This window comes from Paroedura picta, chromosome 10 (assembly GCF_049243985.1).
Source record: "Paroedura picta isolate Pp20150507F chromosome 10, Ppicta_v3.0, whole genome shotgun sequence".
Lineage (NCBI taxonomy): Eukaryota > Metazoa > Chordata > Lepidosauria > Squamata > Gekkonidae > Paroedura > Paroedura picta.
The window spans coordinates 63,609,705-63,626,855 of record NC_135378.1 but is presented as its reverse complement, the minus strand read 5'-3'; the positions used below and the strand labels follow the sequence as shown (position 1 = coordinate 63,626,855).

General features: G+C 41.2%; 1 protein-coding gene across 1 annotated transcript in view; it reads right to left on the bottom strand.

The window, feature by feature from the left end:
- The window catches only part of SEC24D (SEC24 homolog D, COPII component), a 56,643-nt gene that overhangs the window by 5,772 nt on the left and 33,720 nt on the right, over window positions 1-17,151 (bottom strand). Inside the window, exons 12-18 of the mRNA XM_077300452.1 lie at window positions 15,116-15,307; window positions 13,183-13,276; window positions 6,644-6,760; window positions 4,637-4,807; window positions 3,725-3,821; window positions 2,427-2,572; window positions 218-356 (exon numbers count right to left, since the gene is read on the bottom strand). Coding sequence (XP_077156567.1) covers window positions 218-356; window positions 2,427-2,572; window positions 3,725-3,821; window positions 4,637-4,807; window positions 6,644-6,760; window positions 13,183-13,276; window positions 15,116-15,307 — 956 coding nt within the window. The remainder of the gene's footprint in view (window positions 1-217; window positions 357-2,426; window positions 2,573-3,724; window positions 3,822-4,636; window positions 4,808-6,643; window positions 6,761-13,182; window positions 13,277-15,115; window positions 15,308-17,151) is intronic.

Here is a 17,151-nt window from a genome sequence, read left to right as displayed (position 1 = left end):
GTGCAAAGAGCTTTTCAGCTCCAATTTAGGTTTGTTTTTCTTTTTTTTAAATTCAACTCACTGATTTTATAAATTTAGAAAGAGTAACTGATTCTTGGCTTAAAATGTATCATAGGAAGTCTGAAAACCACTCAAAATTTATTCATGCAGTGCTATCAGCACGCACAACAATGTATTGTCCTCGCTCTCACAGTCCTTGCGACATCATAACTCTTACCTGATTTGGCAAAGAAGTTGATAAGTGCATCGGTCTCACAGCTCTTGTAGACATCTACTAGTTGGGAGCTGCAGTTCAGGCCCAGATTATGGAGACGCAGTCGTCTTTGGCCATTCATTGAAGTATACAGGACGGCACACTGGGAAGGCAAAGATAACGGGAATTGAGACAGAAACCCAGAATTTATTTAGTATTTTATTTCACATCAGCCATCAGTATTTTTAAAGTGAAATTACTTCTGAACTGAGACATGGTACAAATCCTTAATTGTTTTGGGGAATAGTCAAAGGAATTCTCCAGTCTCCACCCATTCATGGGGGTGGGAGTGACTAGGCTAAAGCAAGAGAATGTACATCAAGAAGGCCTTACTTTAGCCCAACACGGCCTGTTCTGACTAGCAGAAGCCTTCCAACAATGTTGCCAACAAACCTATTCAAGATGGTTTGCAAACGCAAAATGCAACAAGAAGGAAACATAGTAAAACAGAACAAAAATCAACAGGAGCAGATAGGCCGTGTATACCCAGAGGCCTAAAAACCTTAATGGAATAAACCAATATAACACGCATAAAAGGAAAAGACAGAGTTACCAAATCAAAATCCAAAGCAATGGGGTGGGAAGAAGACAAGAGTATTTGTTCAAAGTGTCATCAGTGCTTTAAGCGACTGGAAAGTTTTTTTGTTTGCTTGTTTTCAAAGTTTTGGCCTGGCAACACATTAACAAGCATGCCACCTGACTCAGAAGAAGACAGTTCTTTAAGCAAGACATCAAAGACCCTTTATGGCTACCCTAGCTCTTGTCAGAAGATGGGCAGTCAGAAAGCCAAACCTAAGATAGTGACCATAAAGTTCAGACAGGCTCATAGAGTCTCAGTTGGCCCTTAGGGTCAAGACTGTTTAGGGCTTTAAAGATCAAAACCAACATGGTGAGGGGTGGTATATAAATTAAATGAAGAACTAAAATAAATAAATTTTGAGCTGTGAAATGGACAGGCATCTGGTGAACCTTGGATCTTATGCATGCAGGACAGGTGTCCTACCACAGGTCAATTCTATTGACTGGAAATGTCATCTTGCAAGAGTTTCTTATCTTCTGACTGGTATGAGTCTTTATGAAATTACAACATCCCTTTCCCTCTCACCATCTTCTGTCCTCACCCTATCCAAGAAATCTTACTTGGTATACTTGTCCATCTGTAATCGCCTCACACCATAGTGTTTCTTTCACACTTGTCCAGCTGTTTCAGCTGATGGGCTCTTCAACATAGGTCCCCCTCACGCCGCTTTCCTCTATGAACTCCTGCTTTCTCACATTTACTAACTCATGCATTCTGATCTGCATTCTGTCTTAAGTTCCACAGGACCTGTAAAACGGAGGCCTTCCACCAGGGTCAGGAACAACTTGGCCCACTCCTCCGACTGACATTGTACCATCAGATGAACCCCCACCCTGCGGCGATTGGCTGAAGATCAGGGAGAATTGGGGACTATGCCACTGTCTTGTGTTTAAAACTTTTAGTATCAGGATAGAAATCCAAAGAATGAATGAATGGAGAAATAAATAAAGCCACCTAATCTTCACTCCGAAGCAATGTGGCTCTTGAAAGCTCAGGAATTTGCAGCTTGTGAGCCTGCCTTATCATAATTGTTTGTAACTCTTCTTTCCGATGATAATGTATGCTACCTACAGGCAGTCTCACGCCGCTTTATAATTCTGTCTTGGATCTTGATGGCAAGAAAGATACTATTCATCCCCCTATTCCACAGTTTTGGGAGGAGAAAGGAAGAGAAAGTATTTTTCTAAAGAATGACTTCATCCATGTCAGGGTTAATTATGTTTTAATTAACTGCATTTACACAAGGATCTATGGTTGACTCATGAACTCAGTTTCCAGGTGGGTGACTAATGGTACTAACGCAAAGGTTTAGGTCATTGTGGAACTTGGCTAATAACTTGCATTTAAAAAAACGGAACAGTTCATAACAAAACAAATAGTCTTCATCTCATGCGAAAGTGCATGGAATTGTTTTAAACAAATAGTAACATCAATCAGCATTCATGAAGATCACACATCAATGTCCTATATTCACAGTACGTACATTCCCCATGATAAAAATGTTAGGGAACAAACAGCTGCATGGTAACTGTGCTTCATCTGTCCATTCAGAAAGGCCATGAATAGACATGATGTGGGTCAATAGTCTGTTACCTGGATTAAAGCTCCACTGTCTTCATTCAACTTGTCATCATGCTTAAACTCCACTGTCACTGCTTTGTCACAATCCACTGCAGCCATTTCAACATCAGTTGTATTGTTCATATAAATGGCTCCCAAGAAATCTGTTGCTCTGAAACCTAGAGCAGATTGCAGAATTAGTGATCTAGGAGAAAATAAAATGGCTGCCCCAGTCACTAAGAGAGAAAAGGCCATGGCTGAAGGTGCAAATAAAGGGAGGTTTCGCCCAATTCTTCCCCCTCATCAGGGGATATGGGGATGGTTTTCAGGATGCTGGGCAAACAGGAAGGTGGGAAGGATCTGCTCTGGTGACTCCCATGAGCTTTTTCCCAAAGACTTAACCGTAAGCCGACAAGCACACTAAGTCATGGCTCTTTGCCTTGACATGGTAGATGTTCGGCTAAACATCCGGAAGAAGTTCCTGACAGTTAGAGTGGTTCCTCAGTGGAACAGGCTTCCTCGGGAGGTGATGGGTTCTCCTTCTTGGGAGGTTTTTAAGCAGAGGCTAGATAGTCATCTGACAGAAATGCTGATTTAATGAACTTAAGCAGATTGTTAGTAGGTGGGCTGGAAGGGATGTGTCAGTGTTTGTCTCTTGTGGCCCTTCCTTGCCCTTCAGGGAATTGCTGATTGCCACTGTGGGATGGTAGGTGAATTTCCATCAGGCCAGGCTGGATTCTGGAGATTTTTTTGGGGGGGTGGGTGGGTGATCACTTGAGCATGAAATTGGGGTCATTGTGGGTGGGTGAATTTCCTGCATTGTGCAGGGCGTTGGATTAGAGGACCCTGGAGGTCCCTTCCAACTCTATGATTCTATTCTGTGTCATGTAACCCTATCTGGGATCATATTCACACACACTCCAAAATGACTGAGTGGGCAGCTGCAGGTCAACTGCAGGCATTCCTAGAGGAAGCATCAGTCCTGGATTCATTCCAGTTCAGCTTCTGACCAGGCCACTGTGTGGAAACGGCTTTCCAGGTGAACTACCACGGCTTTTGAAGTTCCCAATCCTTTTGAATTAATTAATTAATTAATTCAAAAGTGACAATACTTAAACCGCAGAAATTTTCTGCTTCACAGTTTTAAAAATGAACACATGACCAGAAACAATGCATGCTTTGCTTGTCTTTTAAGTTTTACATATGATCAAATTCTGCTTCCTGAGACTGGATGAATTCCCAGTCTCTCGCAAACAGTTCCACAGACCATGAAATTCTGCACTGGAAGCCTCCATTTAGTTTCACCAGCTATCTAAGATAAAAATTATTACCTGTGCTAGTGCGAACCCTCATGATCGCATCAAATCCCAGCCTTTTCTCTATATCTTTTCTGAGGTCATTCAGGAATTGGTGACTATCAGAATGTACCTTTAAAAGAAAAAGATACGAAGAACATGACTGAACTCGCAGCCTACCACTGGATGGCTGCAATACAACAGGAAACAGAATCAGAACAATGCAGATCCTCTCTCAATGAAAAGCACAGCTCCCGTCCTCTCAGAAGCACTCACATATATAAGGAGATACAAAAGCCTATAATTCTGCTTGTTAAAATTCCCAAACAAAATATAGCATCGCCAGTTACAATTGCTCTTTCCGCACAGTGGTGCAGAGAACAAACAAGATTTCACAAGGGGCATTTAGAAAGCAAACACTTTGTTCATTCAAGATGAACTGAAAGAGCATTTGAAAGCCAGATGCCTGAAACTCCGCTCGACGTACAGAAGCATAAGGAAGAAACACTCTTTTACCCCAAACTCTGACTACCAACTTTCTTAACCTCATATTCCAAGCAGTGCCATGGCCAACACACACACTGCTTTAACTCCAGTACTTTTGTTTTAAAAAGTGATGAGGATGAAGGTTCTTGCTGTAAAGATGCAGGAATTTATCTGAAAACTGACTTCAGCAGAGAAAGAATTTTATCCTATGGGATCAGCACTTCTCCCTTCCCTGCGTCCCCTTTCATAGTATTGTTTCTGGGTAAGATCTGGTCAGATTCTGAGAAGAAGCAGAATGTCAATTCTTCTTCTTCTTCCATTAGCGCATGTTGTAACTTGTTTCTTAATCTGCGTCAAGCCCTTCAGATGGGACAGCTGGAATCTCCCCGAGTTTCCTGTTTAGCTGTACTGAGGCCCATCCTTTGCATCTGTAGGACAGAAAAGGAACCTCTTGGCAGTTACCTGGAAATTGTTGTATTTGTACAGTGTTCCTCCAGTGAGCATCGTAATTAGACCCATGGAGGCTACATCAACAGACTGACTTGGGAAGAGGAACAGATCCACGGAGCAGCCATTAGCGACGCAGTCTTTGGCCAGAGTCTCATAAATATTTGTCTGGGGCTGAAACAGCGTCTGGAGAGTTTAAAAGCAAGCATTCTGAGTAATATACAAAACGAAAATGTTTATGGGAACAGCTTGGCGAAATTCACATTTAATTAGCAAGAAAATAAGTGAATGCAATTAAAGTATCATTTTTAAGGGGGTGACTGTACCCGTTTAAGTACAACATCAACAAGCATCAAAGGCAGCTGCATATACCCTGCTGAGCAGAATTAGATATTCCTGTCCTAAACTGAATGTTTGCTTTGTTCGCAAAACGGATTAAGAAAAGTCGTCACCCAAAGGAAGTCTGCACAGGCATGTCTGGTGCTTGACTGCAGGATCAAGCCATGTTATCGAAATGAAATAAAGGAATAAAAAATAAATAAGAACAGTATCTTCCAAATGAACTGGAAACATCTAGTGCCAGAGGAAACTGCTGCAGTGGATGATCACCTCCTCCACAAATGGAAGCAAGGCCTAGGGTATTGGTGGGCCCACTAGTTTAGGGGTCACCAGTGTGGTGCCTGTGAGTGCCGTGGTACATGCTGACACCTTTTCTGGTGTCAACCAAGGGTTTTTAGAAAATGGGTGGGATCAGATGTGGCTTTCCCCCAGCAAGGCTTCTGATTTTAAAAATGTTGTTTTGGCAGCAACTACCACCACAGCACAAGGTAACCTAAGGGCTGCCATTTTGTGGCTGGTTCTGTCTCCCATGGCAGCCATTTTATGACAGCCATTTTTTGGCCATGTCCACTATGCTTTGTCAAAATTGTAAAGGTGCCCAATTCATACAAGAGCAGAGGCGAAAACTGGAGAGCAAGCAGGAAGAAATGAACACAGAACAAGCACATATGCTGCTTCTAAGCCATATGTAAAGGGATCTTTTGAGCCCCCTGACGCAGCTAAAAAATTGGGCTCAATTTTCAAGTGACTAACATGTACATTGTCTAATAGAGGTAATTAAAGACATATCCTTTGAATTCTGGACCAAGTTGCTTGGAATGCAAAGATCTCCAGTACCTGCCTCCAGAGCAGACCTAGATCGTTACCATCATAAAGCAGTAAAAGCACTCCTATGCAACATATGTTAAAAGGCAACAAGAAAGAATCTTTGTCAGACAGTATTTTGAATGATCATTTGATTTATGGTTAGTGTTCTTGGTGGAATAAAACAAATCTTTGGGGGCCCATATCCAGCCAGTGCTGAGGCAGCAGCATTGGCTGCCGGTCTGCTTCCAGATCAAGTTCAAGGTTTTGGTTTTGACCTTTAAGGCTATATGCAGCCTGGGACCTACCTATCTGAGGGACTGTTTATCTGCCTATGCCCCCCGCCGGGCTCTTCGCTCTGCAGGTAGGAATTTGCTGGTTGTTCAAGGCCCCCGGGGAAATTTGCTTGGCTTTGACCAGGGCCTTTTCAGCTCTGGCCACAACCTGACAGAATGAGCTCCCGAAAGAGCTAAGGGTCCTGACAGAGCTTTCTGGGTTCTGCTAGGAGTTTGGTTGAGGCCAGTGTAGAGCCTGGAGTTGTCAATCTGAGGATTCCGTCCTACTTTCTAATGATCAGGACACCCCGGGCTACCAGGGTCATCTTTACTGAACCAAAGGCTAATCCCAGCAGGGCTGGGATTGGGAGAGCTAAGAAGTTGATTAGGCCGCCATCTTTATTTCTATCTTATATTTATTGTTCAAGGTTTTGTGTGTTTTATATATATGTTGTGGTGTCTTTATTGATTTCATATTTGTAAACAGCCACCAGACGGCCATGGCTGAGAGTGGCGGTCTAAAACTTGAAAAATAAACAAATAAAATAAATATCTTCTTTATTATAAACAATGGATAATAAATAATAAACAAATTATGAAATACCTTCTCTTTCTCGGTACCAACCAGTTTTCTATCATCACGATTTTTTAGTTTCCCTGGTGCTTCTGCAGTTGGCAGCGATGAATGAAAGACAAACAGCTTCCCAGCACATTCTGCTGCCTGTGACAGAGATACAAAAATGGCCTTCAGTTTGTTGCGATTATAAACATTTGACCCTAATTTTGATACAATTTTAGCTGAGTTTCAAAAGCCAATGTAAACTCCAAAACTTTATAAACTAAACAGTCCATGTATTTACAGCCTGAACTTTTGTGGCAACAAAATTCCCAAAGAGCGTAACTCGAAAGTTGAGAACTTAATATCAACAAATAACCTAATCTAAACACAGAGAGGTTTGACTCAGGAGCATAGCTACAAACACTTCCACATATCAATATTAAATAATTAGTCAGAGGAAACTTGAAACCCTGAGAGTACAGGGGGTATTTTATCATCCCAATCATGGAGTTCACCAGCTAAACAGTGGCGGCTATGGAATCCATTGTATTTTAATATACTTTGATAGTTTTAAATATACACAAGTGTTGTAAACCACCCTGATCATGTCATTAGGGATGGACGACCTATAAATTGAGCAATGAATATTTATTTCTGTGAACTAACAACTTACTGACCATTTCTAAACAGCATGAAGAAAATTAAGGCCCTACAACATGGAAGAAAAAGAATCTATTGTCCTTTTGCAAAGGAGAACCCATTTGATTTTATCTGGGCTGGGCTGCACAACATCTGGGATGAAGTGTTTGGACCTGTACAGGTGCCTTGGGGGCAGAAGAAGGTAATTGTGTGCCCTATTCCAGGGGTAGTCAACCTGTGGTCCTCCAGATGTTCATGGACTACAATTCCCATGAACCCCTGCCAGCAAACGCTGGCAGGGGCTCATGTGAATTGTCGTCCATTGACATCTGGAGAACCACAGGTTGACTACCCCTGCCCCATTCTATATCACTTAAGATTTACATTGGGATATAGTACTATCAAATACTGTACTTTTGGGGGGGAGGGGAGACTACTGACATTGCTCCTGCCTGCATGACGGTCATTGCCACTATGCTGATAGTGCAATTAGCTGCAAAGGTTCCATTTACATGGCTTCACTGGCACAAGCAGTTGGGAGAAGATTACTGCAGCACCAAGCGGTACTGACATAGGCCCATGATTCAGTTCTTGAGGCTGCGGGAAAGAGGCTCAGGCTAGAATGTAGCCCCTCCCCTGCTTCCACATCTGTCCTCTGGAATTCCTATAACTACAGTTCTTTGGCACAGCATGTGCAGGTGATTAAGTGCAATCCCTGGACAAGCAAGAAGAATTCAAATTAAGTCCTACACAGAGTAGGGTGTGTGCTTGTGCAACGCTGCCGCATTGCTCCCATTATGGTGATTAGGCTGTCTCTTGATCTGGTCTAAACCGTGCATCGGCTTCAAAGGACGCAGAAGATGGCAGCATTCCCAGCAGTTAATAATCTAGGGCTTACTGGATAACTCAAGGATGAAAGGAAATGCCAATAGGTTTTGCATTCTAGATAACTGGTATCAGCAAAGCGCAGTTTGATGCAGTCCCAGTGTCTACAGTCTGGTAGATGCTTGGCTGCCATTATTTGGGCTTTTAGACCCATCAAGTTTCACATCTTCTTCTGTTGTGCCACAGCAAATAATGATCAGGAAGATCAGGAGCACCATAAAGACAAACCGCCCATCACAGACCTTTCATTTCCATCCTATTTTCTCATTTTTGCACACCAACAATCACAGCTCTGGAAGGATCCTTCTGCTCTGAAGCAATCAGGAATTTAAATGTGTTATACAAGACCCTCCCTTCCCCCTCCTCCCGGGTAGGATGAGATACTTCAGAACAGTGGTCCCCAACCTTTTTATCACCCATCAATGCTTGACAATTTTACTGAGGCCCGGGGGGGGGTAGTCTTTTGCCGAGGGACGTCGCTGCCGCCACCTGAGCCCCTGCTCTGCTTGCTTTCCTGCTAGTGCCCGACTTCCCTCCACCCACTGGGGGGGCGGCGCTGCCAGCAGCAGCTGTGCAGTGGCATGCCAAGGGGGAGCCCCAGCCATGGCGACCGCCGGAGAGCACCAAAGGTGAGCTGGTGGCAGAGTGGGAGGGCAGCCCCTGAGGCAGCAGCTGGGGAGGAGGACGAGGAGGAGCCGTGGCCTGGTACCAACTGATCTATGGACCGGTACCAGTCTGTAGACTGGGGGTTGGGGACAGCTGCTTTAAGTCAAAATAGTTGTGGGGGCTAATTGCAGGTGGATAACATAAACAAATCTTCATTTAATGTGATATCAGCATAAGGTAGATTAAGAGAGTGAGAAAGGGAGTCATTAGCACTATTAAGAGGATGACTACTCAACTTCCCTTCAGTGTTTTATTCCCAGAATTACTGTTAGTGGCTACCTTTTGACTACAAGCTGTAGGCTTCCAAAGTCACATTCCCAAGTGGGTTATTTTTATGAATGATATATTTCTATAGTACTTTTGATGCAAAAGAGTGTCATAGTCCTCATTCCTGTGAAGCAGATGAAGCCTGTAGTGCTCATCCAGACCAGTTGAGCTTTATAGCTAAGTGTGGACTATAACCAAGCTAGAGTCAATGTTTTGTCCACCAAACAGTCCATGGATATCTGGAGAGCCAGTTTGGCCAGCCCTGGCCTAGTCCGAGGGTTCTGAGCCCCACAGAAGGCATCTATCAAAAGGCATCTATCAAAAAGACAGCGCAGATGATTTCATAATTTGATAAATGCAATGAGCAAAACATTCTTCTCAAGTAAGTTATCTACAAACAATTCCAGAACAAGTTACAGGAAGGGAGAAATCTGTTGAAATGGGGACAAGTTAAAGCAAGAGCAAAATAGTTACCACAGAAAAAGATGCTGCTTTGGAGGAAAGGTATGTACAATATCTAGTCCCTTGACATCTGCTGGACCATTAATTCAATACCTGTCAGAAGTAGTTAGGTTCACACATACAGTCCCTCTGCCCTACACCTAGCTAGCCAGCCATTTGCTATAGCTGTCAAGAGTGGCCTTGCTAAGGCTTAATACCTTTATGGACATCTTTAGTGGTAATTTCTGAAGACTGTGCAATTTGTATGTCTATTTTTTTTCTTCTTATGAAGATGGTGAGACTCAGAAATACTGAAACAATTTGTTTTATGTAGCATAACTTGCACAACTGTATTTGCTCACAGTTGGCATCATAAGAAAAAAAGAAACAAAAGAAAAATAATGTAGAGACAAGAAGTCTGCTTGGCCACTGAGATCATTTTCATGGTAAATAGATACAAAAAAAAAAAATCCAGATGGACCCAGATTGATCCCTTTGAAGTTCTGATGTATTCGTTTTATGGGTTTTGGTTTTAATTTTCTGGCCTGCGTGCTCCCAGCATGTTTGTTTATTTCTTTCACTCATGACAGATGATGTTTGGCATTTATCTAAATTTATATAAATACCTCTTATTTCAAACTAAACACACACAAACACACACACGAGGGAACTATATTTAATAAAGAGAAGCCATGTCATTAATAACAACACTTTCCCCTAAGAATGACAACAACATTCTGATTCCTAACTAGCACCCAAAACTTAACTATATGCTTGAAATGAAGAAAATACCAGCATGCTTTTTAAAGATATCTGTGGTAAGAAAAATAAATACATTTGTACCATGATAGTATGCATTGTACGCTTAAGAATCGTTATTATTATTTATACAGAGCCATCAATGCACATGCTGCTTTGCGTATCAGATGCCAAGAACCTGTCTGGATAAGGTAAATTAAAATGTGTCTAAGGGAAACAAAGGCAGGGGAAGGAGAACTGCCAGGATAAAAAGGAAAAGTGAATTCCAACTAAGAGGAAAGTTGACTGGCAGGATTTCCAAATCTTAGCCACCATTTTGGATTGCCTACGCAAACGAAATTTTTGGGGGAAAAACAAAATATGAAAACACGAAGCTGGTGCTAGTAGAAGGAAGCAATTTTCCTTTCCCACAAGTCTTCACAGGTCCCTTTCTTATGCATGGACACATGCATGGTAAATAATAAAATTTTGTTCTAAGAATCATAAATTCAGGATCAATGAAGCTGAAATGCAATACAAGGTGAATTGTAAAAGCTTGCAAAATCTATTTAGCAGCACAGGTTTTCTTTGAAAATTTGTTTTACAGAAATCTGTATTCTAATTGTAAGCTTTCTTGGAATATTACATTAGAATTGGAATTGGGCTGGATCACCAGGCTCCCCCCCCCCCCCCGCTTTGTATGGTCATATTACAAAACAGCTTTTGTAAGCTTTTTGAATGCAATATGAGATACACAAGCATAAGGCCTTGACATGGTGAAACCAGGAACAGTTCTTTGGATCCCAGACAGTATTTAAATATTTACACATTTTTATTGTATTTTATTGTATATGTACATGCATGCAGATATACTTCATGAATTATCAACTGGAATTTTTCAGTTTTATGCCTGGAATCTGGCCAGGACTTACTCAAAAGGAAAGCGTGGCTAATAACCATCAAATATTGGCCACGACTACCTCATTATTCAGACCTGTCAAGTCTCATTTACCAAATGCTTTTAAGAATCTAATTCTTCAGATTGGCTGGTCCATATTGAAACTAAAATTAGGTCCTTAGACATTGCTTTGGACATTATTTCCTCTCTCTGTATCTAAAGCCTTTCAAACTATAAGGCTCTTAAGACACTGAACAACAAAATCTCATGAGTGCAGCTAATAGAACTTTTAAATAGCTATTGTCTATGCTAAACAAGCAATATCCTTTTTATTGCCCTTTTTATACAAGTATTCATATAAAATATTTGAGCCCGATTTTGATAAACAAGCACAGTCTTCCTGACCTTCTTAAGGTTTCCTTTCTTCTGGATAATACCAACACAGAAATAATGGAAAACATGGCCAAATCTTTGCAAGGTGCAATCAAATTGCATCAGGACCGCTATTAATTCCTTTTGGGTTCTTTGCATTTATTTTGTCTTTTTATGCTTGCTTATTCTAATTTTAACTGTGATATGGTTATATATGCCAATAAAAGATTTGGATTTGAAATTATCAGCAGGAATTTTAGATAATCTTTCCCACTGTTATTCGATTTCACATACTTAAAAATATACATTTGACCAATTATTATTAAAACACTTTCTTATAAACATCCAAGCTAGATGTGTGCTACTCACATTTAAAGACCTTTATGAATAGGAAATTGTGTCCAATGTTCATCTTCAAAAGTTATTATAACAACAAGGATTTTTGTTTGCCAAATAACTCAAAATAATGACGAACTATTAAAGATTGAATTGTTTCCTAGAGAGAATTTCTATAATCCATTACAAGACACATGTCTGAAAACCAGTTTTACAAGCGAAATTCAATTCTGGGTTAATAGGCACGTTATACCACAAGAGGGATTTACTTAATGAGATTTATTTAAAAGGTGGAAGGTCATATAATATATTAAATCCAAGGGAAAGAAAAAGACTTTAGATGGTATATTTGCTTTCTTACACAATTTCATGTCTCTTATGTGCTCTGGATTTTCACAAAAGTCTGATTTTTAATGTTGGTTGCTTATTAGCTGCAATCATTCCTAAATCTTTGAATGGCCCAAGATTCATGGCAGGAAGTATTCAAATCTGAGTGTTATAGATCCACATCGAACACCTTAACGGTTACACCATGTAGGCTTTATTGAGACTACACTCTGGAATCTGAATTTGTACCTGGGCAGTCCCAGTATGTAAAATGAGGCTTGCTAGCTCCAAGTTGTAAAATACCTGGAAATTGGTGATGGAGCCTGAGGAGGGTGGGGTTTGTTTGTATTGGGGGGGGGGGCTTCAATGGGGAATACTGCCATAGAGTCCATAAGCCAATGCTTCTTCACCTAGAATACTTTCCCTAATGAGGAAAAATGTTTGTCATTCCTAGGTATGCTGTTGCGTTCTGTGTAACTGTAATAAAAGAACAATTGTGCATATCAATATTACTGTGCACACTGACAAACTGATGCTGTTAGCTACTTCACAGTGTTTACAAATAAGCAGAACACACAGCCTTATACAATGGGTGCTATTTTTTTCCTTCCCATATAAGCATGTCTAGACTATCTCCCAGAGAGAACATTAAATTCAAATGTTTTATTTACTTATAGTTCATCACTATGATAGAAATTGACTTCATATTATCAGTGATGTCTCCTCATTGTTCTTGTGAACTGATGGGAAAGATTAACTTTAACCATGGGGTGTGGCTGTGGTTTGGTAGCAAAGCATGTTCTTTGCATGAAGAAGGTCCTGGGTTGAACCCCGGGCACCTCCAATTAAAAGAATGTTAGCGGGTAGCGTAAAATACCCCTGCCCCAGAACTTAGAGAGCCTCTGTTGGTCCAAGCAGACCAATGGCCTGACTCAGTATCAGGCAACTTTGGAATCAAGCACAATTTTCATAGCTTATCAAATCAGATTTTGTGTGCAAGGAATTATATGCTAACCTTGAGTGCTTCCATGCCTGCCTGGATAATGGGAGCAAAGACAGTCTCACTCTCATTAGTATCTGCAAACATCTCTGGAATCTGGTCCAGCAAGCTAGGGGAGGGAGAGAAGATCAAAGTTTCATCAGGTTAGAGAAGACAGGGTAATCCTTGCAACCAAATAAAATGACATGGAGACATTGGGTCTTCTGCTGAAAAATTAATTGTGCACTGAAAACAGTCTAACAGGATTTCAGTCATCAGCTTAACTGCTTTGAGTTCTGTTCTCCAGGACAAAATCCCTTGGCAATTTAAAGAATGCAAGTGACTTTTACAAATGATAGATAAAATGCTACTATACATATTACAATTTAGCAAATTATTTCCATTGTGTTGAATCACATGAATCTGTCCATTTACACACACACACACGTTTCATTAAAAGCCCCCAAATTTTATTCAACATAGCCAAACTGGAAATATCAAGCTGCAGATCAAATACCAAACAGGCTATGTGTTCAAATGATGCTGATTTTCCCTGATAAGTCAGAGCTTTAAGATGATGTTTCTTTTCTATGACATTTTTATTCTGTCTTTTTCTAGAGGCCAATGTGCATGGTTTTATCTTCACCATCATCCTGTAAAGTTAGGCTGGAAAAGGATGACTTGTCCAAGATTATTCGGAGGTCGTCCACTGAACAGTGGGGGAGGGGGGAAGTTAAAGCAAGAATTCTTGGTCCTGGGCCAGCTCTCCTGCAACTACCATGCAGGCTCTGCACTATATTGCTATGTCTAGCACACAGTGCTGTACACAGATCAGAAACCAGCTGCTAAGAGATGGTCTGTATTCTCAGCTTTGCCAGCAAAATTAGGAGAGAGTCACTGAACATCTTTTGCCCTGTGATCAATCAACCCGCTTAATCAACCAGCTTAATTTTCACATGGAGTTTGAGTTAATGCTTTCTCACAAGGGCTCTAAAAATATCCCCATTTGGGGGTATTTTCATCTCCTCTTCTCCCTGTGGACATAATCTACATGCAGTGGACCTCAACCTTTTAATCACCGGGGACCGGTCAACGTTTGATGATTTTACTGAGGCCCAGGAGGGTAGTCTTTTGACGAGGGATGTCACCACCACCGTCTGAACCCTTGCTCCACTTGCTTTCCCGCCGGCGCCCCTGACTTCCTGCTGCCCACTGGAGGGCGCTGCCAGTAGCAGCTGCACAGTGCCACCCCGAGGGGGAGCCCCAGCCATGGCGGCTGCCAGAGAGCACCAAAGATGAGCCAGCGGCAGAGTCACAGGGCAGCGCCCGAGGCAGCAGCTGGGGAGGAGGACAAAGAGGAGCCGCGGCCTGGTATCAACTGATCTATGGACTGGTACCGGTCTCCGGACCAGGGGTTGGGAACAGCTGCAGGGAGTGATATATAGGACAAATTGGAAGCACATTTTTTACGGTGTGTTCTTCACCTCCAAATGCTTCTCTCGAAGTATGGGAAAACTGATCCCCTCTATTCTATGTTTTCAAGATAAAAAAGACCTCCTAAAACCAAGGAGGAGAAAAAAGCAGAATATATGAATATAAGAAAAAGAAACTTTGAAACATATGGCAGGAACCAACTATGACTGACCAGAAAAGCAGGAAAAACAAAATAAAAACAACCCACAAGGAAGGAACAAACACATCCAAGCCAACCACCAATATCATTGAGATCCAGAGAAATAGTACACTGGGGATCATATTCATGATAAAAGGTGCATACATTGACTTTTAAACCAGTTACAGATAGTTTGTGCATTCAACAGTTATATCTATTAATAATTTATAGCTCACGACTGGAATGTATAAGCAAACAGATATTGCAAAGACAGGTAGTGTGCAAATTGAGGAGGTTAACCTCTTGTATTTCTATATATACACATCTGGATCTGAAAAGTATAAATTATTTGTTTACTTGTTTATAACAGCTCGCGACTCTTGAAAGTTCACAAGGAAGCCATCCAGTAAAGGGACAAACACTTCACTGACATCAGTGACCACCATCATCTGAGGTTGCGCAAGGTTGCTCTTAACATTGAAGAAGTGGAGGACTTTGTTGTAGGTGACAAATCCAACTCGAATGACTGAGGATTCCTCTTGTTCTTCCCTTAAAGAGAAATTATTTTAGAAAGCATAGTTGCGCGTAATATCAGAGATGGAGGTAGGGAGGCTACCTCTAATTTATGGTCAATTCTGACCGGCTGCGCTTGAAGGCATAAGAAGAATCTTAATGAAATATCCAGATTTCAGCCTTATACACAGAAGATATGACCAAGATAAATCAAATACTGTGTATGTGATTTTTAAAAAATCTACAGCCTGATGCAGAAATAAGAGGTATTCCAGTGCAAGCAGATATTTGTTCTCTGAGTAGTTGAGTAGTTGAGCCAGAATGCTTTAAACAGCTATCTATTTGTACCAGCGCTTTTCCTTTCAATTGAAAGGAAATGGCAATTAAAATGGCAATTAAAAATTAAATACCATCTTCTTATACCATAAAACATCGACCACAGCACGTTTGCTGTTGGGATATGCATAACATCAATGAAGTATCATGCACAGATTAACAATGGTGGCCCCACATATCTCCATTCCATATTCTTACCTGTTACATTTAAGGAAACCCACCCAGAAATGTGAAGTAGTTCTACATATTGTGAATATGTATACTCAGCATCAGTCAATGACTTCTGATTCAACACATATTGGAGTTTACTTGTTCCATCAGAAACAACCAACTTGCACTTGCTCTGCAAGTTAATACTGCAAACCAACTTCAGGCAGTTGGGAGGATCCAAACATTTTGCAAGAATGCCTGCATCAGAAGAAGGCCCCTTGTACCAGAGGAATGTGTGGGCACTGCTGATCCAACCCATTAGTTGAATTGAGCCTATTATTGGCAGTCCTGGTTTGGAGGGAAGCAATGTCCAATGCGCACACAGGGACAAACTATAGTTTGTGCTAAATTAGGAACCTATAACTGGTTCTGAGCATATTAGGACAGTCGCTCCTGTCATGTAGTGCTACTGCTTTTATTATGCTAAACCAACCGAAAAAGAGCTTATAGCTACTTGCAAATGTAGTAGAAAAGGCATCCTCACTACAAGACATGTTTAAATAATTTTTCTTTTAAACAGATGACTTACAAAAAGCCCATACACATATTTAAAGAAGTAGAAGAGTCGTTTCTTATATGGTTTCTACCAGAAGGAGTCTCAAAGCGGCTTACAGTTGCCTTTCCTTTCCTCTCCCCACCCTGTGAAGAAGGTGAGGCTGAGAGAGCCCTGGTATCACTCCTCGGTCAGAGCAGCTTTATCAGTGCTGTGGTGAGCCCAAGGTCACCCAGCTGGCTGCATGTGGAGGAGGAGCGGGGAATCAAACCCAGCTCACCAGATTACAAGTCGGTGCTCCTAACCACTCCACCAAGTAGTGTATGAAAATATATATAAGGAAGCCTCAAGAAAATTCAATAATTCACCTGAAGGAAGAAGATTCAGAGTGAACTTAAAGAAGGAAGACCAGTAACCCCTAGGATGACTTTGTTTTTCAAGTGCTTGGGCTGTGAGTTAGTTGAGTTTTGCTCCTGGAACTAAAACTCAGTCCATAGTTTCTGTACACTCATCTGGGCAATCCCAGTTCAAAGAAATGAAAGGTGTACATCTTTATGCCTTTTGCTGTCTGTTTCTTAACTGTTTTCTGATTGTTAGTTTTTCTTATGTAGGTCTGCAACCTTAATAAAGATCTGATGCTGAAGGGTACACAGCAACGGCAGCAGGCACAGCATTTGGGTCTCTCTGTTCGGGCAAAACTGACAGAAAACAGTTTAAATAAATACAATTTTCATTGACACTTCTTTTCCTTGATCACCAAGCTCCAAAAGCAAAAACTGTTACAGAAACAGACTTCTGACACATTTTCCGTATTTCTCTGCCAAAAATAGTTTAAAAAAAT